At 42.0% G+C, this 7,881-nt stretch overlaps 1 protein-coding gene across 4 annotated transcripts in view; it reads right to left on the bottom strand.

Moving 5' to 3' along the window:
• ca10a (carbonic anhydrase Xa) overlaps positions 1-7,881 on the bottom strand; it is a 304,132-nt gene that overhangs the window by 134,974 nt on the left and 161,277 nt on the right. For 2 of the 4 annotated variants that reach the window (XM_023993217.1, XM_023993218.1), the window contains exon 5: positions 999-1,043. The exons of the other annotated variants lie outside the window; for them this stretch is intronic. In XM_023993217.1, coding sequence (XP_023848985.1) covers positions 999-1,043 — 45 coding nt within the window. The remainder of the gene's footprint in view (positions 1-998; positions 1,044-7,881) is intronic. 4 annotated transcript variants of the gene reach the window in all.

Below are 7,881 nucleotides of genomic sequence, written 5' to 3'. Positions count from 1 at the left end.
AAAAATTACAGACCTCTACATGCTTTGTAAGTAGGAAAACCTGCAAAATCGTCAGTGTATCAAATACTTGTTCTCCCCACTGTATATATATATATACATCTCTTTTGAAGCTCATGGAGTTGAGATGTGAAATACTATGTCTCTTGGCTTTGAAATTGAAATGCTTATTATCCACTTCAGATGATTTGATTGCTTTTACCATAAGTCAGTGAACATGGTGGAATTGTAGCTAAATAACACACGGCGGCTTGATTTCCATTGCAGCATGAGTATCAATAACTGATTTGCTATGGCCTGCGAGCAAAGGCAGGCTGTTAAACACCAGGTCTGACACGCTCAGTGCCCCAAGCTGTCCACAGACACATTAAAGAATGAAATAAGCTTGTGTGTGCATGTGAGAGAGAGACCGAGAGAGAGTGAGAGAGAGCGAGAGAGAGAGAGAGAGAGAGAGAGAGCGAGAGAGAGCGAGAGAGAGAGAGAGCGAGAGAGAGAGAGAGAGAGCGAGAGAGAGCAAGAGAGAGAGAGAGAGATTAAATAGCCCAGTTTAAAGAACCCAGGTTAAAAACAGTTAAGTGGTTAGAACTCAAACAGAGAAAGAGAGAGAAAGGGAGAGTGAGATTAAATAGCCCATGCACAGCCAGCTTAAAGAACCCAGGTTTAAAACAGTCAAGTGGTTAGAACTCAGAGAGACAGGGAGAGAGAGAAGGGGTAGACACAGACAGAGAGAGGGTGGTGAATGGAAATTAAGACTTGATTATTCTCTTGTACCTTCAGCTCCTGGCTATAGTCTAGTCCCGGAGCAGTGTACTAGATCAGTGCCTTGTGCTGCACCAGGTGGCAGTCAAATGTGCTAACACTGCTCAGGTGTGGCACACGCACGCACACGCACACATACGCACACATGCGCACACATGCACACACACACCTGTGCCTTCCCTTGCCTCTGTGTTGGATCTAATTAGGGATAGAGAAGTAAGTGAAGCTCACTGCGTTCACACCTGACATGGTCCATCAGCGTTTCCTCCTTCTCTGCGGCAGATATTCTAATGCAAACAAATAGAACATCAGAAAATCATCAACATGTTCTCAATATAAAATCAGAGTTAATATGAATGTTTGTTGCGGCAGTGAGACCACGGTTTGGAAAACAGCACGGTGTCAGCTGTAGGGCAGGACGGTAGGAGGGTAGCTGTTGGGCAGTGGTGCACCGTTTCCCGTATGGGCTCATGCTGCCGGTAAGCTCCTGGTAACCCCTGGTGGAGCCGGTTCTGGCCAGTGAGCCGGTGCTAAGTCTCCAGCGGGCGGTGGGATGAAGGGAGGATGATGGCTCAGAATGAGAATAGCATAGCGGAGAGGATGGTAGGGTTTGCTTGCTCCCCTGCCCTCTCTCTCTCTCTCTGGGCAGGACTTCTCTCAGATCCTGCTCAAATCTGATAGGGAGTGTGTGTGTGTGTGTGTGTGTGTGTGTGTGTGTGTGTGTGTGTGTGTGTGTGTGTGTGTGTGTGTGTGTGTGTGTGTGTGTGTGTGTGTGTGTGTGTGTGTGTGTGTGTGTGTGTGGTTGTGTGGTGTGTTGTGTCGTGTGTGTGTGTGTGTGTGTGTGTGTGCATGCAGTCATCTGTTTCTGTGTGTGTTATGGACAGTTAAACAGAGCTCTGATAAAAGCCTGCAGGCAGATGCCCTGTATATGAATAGAACATAGAAAACATGCACAGTGCATAAACTCCCCATCCAGGTCACGATTACCTAACCTAGATGTCAAACTGACATCCAGGACTGAGCATAACTCTATAAAACCACTAGATTACTCATCATGACCAATCCACTACACTGAATTGAACATTACTGCTCCACTTACTCCTTGCTAGAGCTCGCTCTCTAGCCCGTCCTGACGAGGAACCACTGCACTGGGAGTCTGGGCTGCATCATGTAAGTTCCATGCTTATGCTGCACAGACGTTAACACACTTGAATAATGCACCACGGCATGTAGAAAGTTTGAAACGGTTCAGTCTGCTTCGCAGAACAATGTCCATACCTGCTTGAACACTTTACAAAGCAAGAAGATACTGGTAGCTTCCAGCTTCGTAGGCTAACTTTCCTTGCTAGCTTACAGCTGAAGCTGACATCAATTCACTACCCTAGTACTTTGTTTGTGATAATATGCAAACCATAACACTAAATATGCAGATTTTCACAACTTTATTAATTTACTTAATCATGGGGCTACAGTCCCTTACATGTTGGGACTTATTTTTATAATAGTGATCAACAACATTTTCAGAGAAATAGCAATGTCTTATATTATAAAAATGTGCGCTGTCTCTTTAAGCAGCTTTGCATGCGTAGCCAGTTGATTCGGTGAAGGAGACATGAGGCAGAGACACTTTTTTACCAGTATCTCTGTGTGAGGGAGATGATCAAGTGAATGGATGAAGTTGTTAAAATCTGCAAATGTTGCGCTATGGTCCCAAATGGACGGGAAACAGATTGCTTTTTATCTGTAGCCCCATGAGACCAGTCAAAACAAGCTCACCAACTCAATGCATGCACACACTCCTATTGCATATGCATTCACCTGTATTCTTGATTCTTGATTCACCTAGTTTATAAATAGAGGTTTAGCATTCAAATATATTATTATCAGTATGTTACTATGTAGTTACATTGTTAAAAACAATTTAACTGGATTGTATTATTGGATAATTGATTAATGCATACATGGCTTTCTCTGAAAAAAGAATATATAGTGAACTCAAAAGATGCCTAACGATTAAACAGCATTAGTTGAGTTGATCTGTCTGGATCAAGTGCCATTCTGTGACTTTGGCTAACACACCTTCTTGTTTTGCCGTGGTATTGTTTTGGTATTGAGCACGGTGATGGTATCGACTATCGTGATACTAAATCTGGTATCGGTATCGAAGTCAAAATTCTGGTATCGTGACAACACTAATGGAGAGCGCTCTCAACAAGCCACAGTTAGGCCTACAGCACCATGGAATAACATAAACAATAGGACTGGAATAGGGATAGAAATCGCCGCACATTATTTAATGCTTCCATATAGACCCTTTTCTGTGTTTGCAAACATTGCAAGATGGTGGAAGAACACGGGGAGTTCTTATACAACGCTAGCCCAAAAAAAGCCTCTATTTACATGTTGCTTATGAGTGCATTTCACACTACTTTTGGATTATAATTAGATTGTAAGGCTCGTATGAATGTCCTGTTTAATATAATGTTCGTGTCATCATCACAAATCAATTATACTTAAACAATTCTACTTCAACCGGTAAAATGTCTCTTTGGCTAGATTTTGCTATAGCCTATATCAATGAGTGTTAACATTCTAGCTGACTTCTGCATCCAAAACAGTTATTTTGCAAAGATCACAACCAAATATAATATTCCAGCAAGAATCAAAACATCATTGTAAGCGTATGAGAACCCCCAAAAAAGTACTTTTGTTTGGAAGTAATACAACATGTTGAATGTACGCAGATGGCAATGGCTTTCTTACTGCAGTCAAGAGTTGCGCATGACGTCAGTTTCTCGTGTACTGGAAAGGGGTCTATAGTTCATTGCAACATTTTGACCAGAAGGCTATATTGGGCCTTGACTCCAACCCAGTGAGTTTGAAGTCCAAAAATACAGAACTGCTTACAGTGTGCAATCCCCACAAAACTAGCTGGTTCAACACTGCTGCAGCACAAAATAAAGTGAATTCATTACATAGCTTTTCAGAGCGTTGGATGGTCTGAAACTTAGAACTCAGCAGCAACATCAAGGCCTGAGAAGCGTCCTTATGCTCTCCCAGCCTGGCTCAGACAGAGATATATTCAGCACAGAAAAAGCTGACACATCCACACACAGAACAGAAGTTAACACTATAGGCATGACGTACTGTAAATAAACACAGGAAACTCTAGAGGATTTGCATTTGGGCTGGTTTGAATCCCAGAGCCGACTAGGTGAAACATTTGTCGATGTGCCCTTGAGCAAGCCACCTAGCCATAATTCCTCCTGTAAGTCGCTCTGGATAAGAGTGTCTGCTAAATGACTAGAACACTACATTTACATTGTATGATAATGTTGACATGATTCCAAGAGTCTACTACTGTTCAGAAACAACTGAACTGAAAGAAACACACACTCAGAGTACAGTACAAGCAGAAAACGAAAGAAAAGTTGTGTTTCAGTAGTTGTAGATGTTAGTACAATACAAGTAGCTGTCCTTCAATTGTCATTAGCAATGAACGATCTGAGAACAACGATTATTACTTGGAGTTTCACCACGGAGAGGAACAACATCACAACAAGCTGCAGTTGTTTCAGATCACAGCACGTGATGGAGAATGGAAACTGCACCTCAAACTGAAGGACATAGATCTGTCTGTGTGTCTGTGTGTGTGTGTGTGTGTGTGTTTGTGCGTGCGTGCGTTTGTGATTGCGTGCGTACCTGTATGTGTGTGTGTGTGTGTGTGAGCCCTTGTGTGACTGACAGCTCAGATATATGCAGCTTTATGCATTTACCTCTGGGGTGCACTTACCCGATGGATCACCCTCTCCATGCATCTCTTTCACCATAATTCCAGGTAAATTTACATCTTTTAGACCCTGAAATAGCAGCTGTATTTCCATTCCTCAATAGCAGCCATCAATTATAATGCAGTGGATACACACTTAGAAAATAAGGTCCCTCAAGGGTTCTTTTGGAAGGGTGATGGTCCCTTTGAGGCCTTCAATGGTTCTTTGCAGTTCAGAAAAGGGTTCTTTCCTCTTTTTATGATAATGAATATTTAGGCGTGTGGTTTGCTCACATCTTTTCTTGTGTAACTGTGATTGAGAGTGTCATTCCAGTTTATCTAATCTGCTGTGTTATGCAAGTACATGTTTAATATGACTTGGCCAGTGACGGTTCATTTTGAAAGAATCACATATGCCCTGGTGTCAATTGAGAACACTTGATTAAATCAGTGGTTCTCAATTCTCTCCTCAGCGACCCCCAGCTTTTCCAGAACTGGACAGTAAAAAGTGTAACTTATTTTTATGGTAACTTACTGGCAGCCAGTTACCTGTTACTCCCTGTAAAAAGTTACAGTATGTTACCATAAATTCCAAAGTAACTTTGCTTTAACAGTATATTACTGTAAAAAAAGCACTTCTTTACAGTAATGTACTGATTAAGCAAAGTTTCTTTGGAATTTGTAACCATAGCAGAACCCTTTTTGGTGCTACATGGAACCTTTTATTGATGGTTCTTCATAGAACCCTTTTTTAAATTTAATTTAACTAGACAGGTCAGTTAAGAACAAATTCTTATTTACAATGACGGCCTACCCCGGCCAAACCTGGACGATGCTAGGCCAATTGTGCGCCGCCCTATGAGACAGCCGGATATGATGCAGCCTGGATTCAAACCAGGGACTGCAGTGATGCCTCTTGCACTGAGATGCAGTGCCTTACACCGCTGCGCCACTCGATAGCCCATTCTAAGTTCAATTTAGAACCTTATGAGCGTGGTTCTTTTTAGAACCTTCAAAAAAAGGTTCTATATAGCACCGAAAAGGGATCTACATCCAAATAACCCTTATTTGGTACTATATAGTATACAAATGTCCATCTGATAATCACACGTTGCTATTTATTGTTGACAAGCAGATGTCACTAATATGCATCGTAAACCGATAATGAAGCTCAGAGTTACTGTTTTTCGGCACAATTTGATGAAAGCGCCGAAGCATTCAGAAAGCCAATGTTTCCCATGACTTGTTCTTTGTAGATCCTTTAAAATAACTATAAAGGATTTTTTATTCTGGTTATCCATATTATATTGGTAAAATTCCATGGGTTTTATTAATGTGTTTATTAACAAGTTGAATCAGGTGTGCTAGCTCTGGAACAGCTGTGGGTCCCTGAGGACCAGTCAAAAGATTGGACACACCTACTCATACAAGGGTTTTTCTTTATTTTGACTATTTTCTACATTGTAGAATAATAGTGAAGACATCAAAACTATGAAATTACACATATGGGATCATGCAGTAACCAAAAAAGTGTTAAACAAATCAAAATATATTTTATATTTGAGATACTTCAAAGTAGCCATCCTTTGCCTTGACAGCTTTGCACATGCTTGGCATTCTCTCAACCAGCTTCATGAGCTAGTCACCTGGAACGCATTTCAATTAACAGGTGTGCCTTGTTAATTTGTGGAATTTATTTTCTTCTTAATGCGTTTGAGCCAATTAGTTCTGTTGTGACAAGGTAGGGGTGGTATACAGAAGACAGCCCTATTTGGTAAAAGACCAAGTCCATATTATGGCAAGAACAGCTCAAATAAGCAAAGAGAAATGACAGTCCATCATTACTTTAAGACATGAAGGTCAGTCAATCCGGACAATGTGCAGTCTCAAAAAACATCAAGCACCATGATGAAACTGGCTCTCATGAGGACTGCCACAAGAAAGGAAGACCCAGAGTTACCTCTGCTGCAGAGGATAAGTTAATTTGAGTTACCAGCCTCAGAAATTGCAGCCCAAATAAATGCTTCACAAAGTTCAAGTAACAGACACATCTCAACATCAACTGTTCAGAGGAGACTGCGTGAATCAGACCTTAATGGTCGAATTGTTGCAAAGAAACCACTACTAAAGGACACCGATAATAAGAAGAGACTTGCTTGGGCCAAGAAACACAAGCAATGGACATTAGATCGGTGGAAATCTGTCCTTTGGTCTGATGAGTCCACGTTTGAGATTTTTTATTCCAACCACTGTGTCTTTGTGAGACGCAGAGTAGATGAACGGATGATCTCTGCATGCGTGGTTCCCACCTTGAAGCATGGAGGAGGAGGTGTGGGAGTGCTTTGCTTGTGACACTGTCATCCACTTCTTTAGAATTCAAAGCACACTTAACCAGTATGGCTACCACGGCATTCTGCAGTGATACGCCATCCCAAATCGTTTGCGCTTAGTGGGACTATCATTTGTTTTTCAACAAGAAAATGACCCAACACACCTCCAGGCTGTGTAAGGGCTACTAAGGCAAAGGGTAGCTATTTGAAGAATCTCAAATATAAAATATATCGATTTGTTTAACACTTTTTTGGTTACTACATGATACCATGTGTAATTTCATAGCTTTGATGTCTTCACTATTATTCTACAATGTAGAAAATAGTCAAAATAAAGAAAATGCCAAAAGTGTGCAAAGCTGTCATCAAGGCAACGGGTGGCTACTTTGAAGAATCTCAAATATGTGACCGTTTCAGGAAGCTAGGCGTATGTTGCGGGTCACTACTTCACAGGAGAGCCGTTTGAACGTAAACAATTTAAAAAAAATCTAAATGTGTTTTTGGGCAGAAATGCCTTCTCGAACATGTGAACTTTCACGTACCTTAATGGGGTTGCAGGTATCCTAGTGGTTAGACCATTGGGCCAGTAACTGAAAGGTTGCTTGATCGAAGGTTGCTCTACTGCTCTCTCTTCGTCCGCCCACGTGTTCTCGCACACCCCGAGAGCTTCTGGTCAGCGGGGTGGTGGCACCGGGATCCTCATCTCTCCCAAGTGGTCATTCTCTCTTTCTCCCCTTACCCATCTGTCTATCGCCTCCTTTGAATTCCATGCTGTCACAGTTACCAGCCCTTTCAAGCTTAACATCCTTATCATTTATCGCCCTCCAGGTTCCCTCGGAGAGTTCATCAATGAGCTCGATGCCTTGATTAGCTCCTTTCCTGAGGACGGCTCACCTCTCACAGTTCTGGGCGACTTTAACCTCCCCACGTCTACCTTTGACTCATTCCTCTCCTCGTCTGCCTCCTTCTTCCACTCCTCTCCTCTTTTTTTTTTGTTTGTTTGGTGACCTCACCCTCTCACGCTAT

The sequence above is a fragment of the Salvelinus sp. IW2-2015 genome, linkage group LG8, assembly GCF_002910315.2.
Source record: "Salvelinus sp. IW2-2015 linkage group LG8, ASM291031v2, whole genome shotgun sequence".
In the NCBI taxonomy this organism is placed as follows: domain Eukaryota; kingdom Metazoa; phylum Chordata; class Actinopteri; order Salmoniformes; family Salmonidae; genus Salvelinus; species Salvelinus sp. IW2-2015.
The sequence above is the reverse complement of the archived record's forward strand: the minus strand, read 5'-3'. Positions and strand labels throughout refer to the sequence as shown.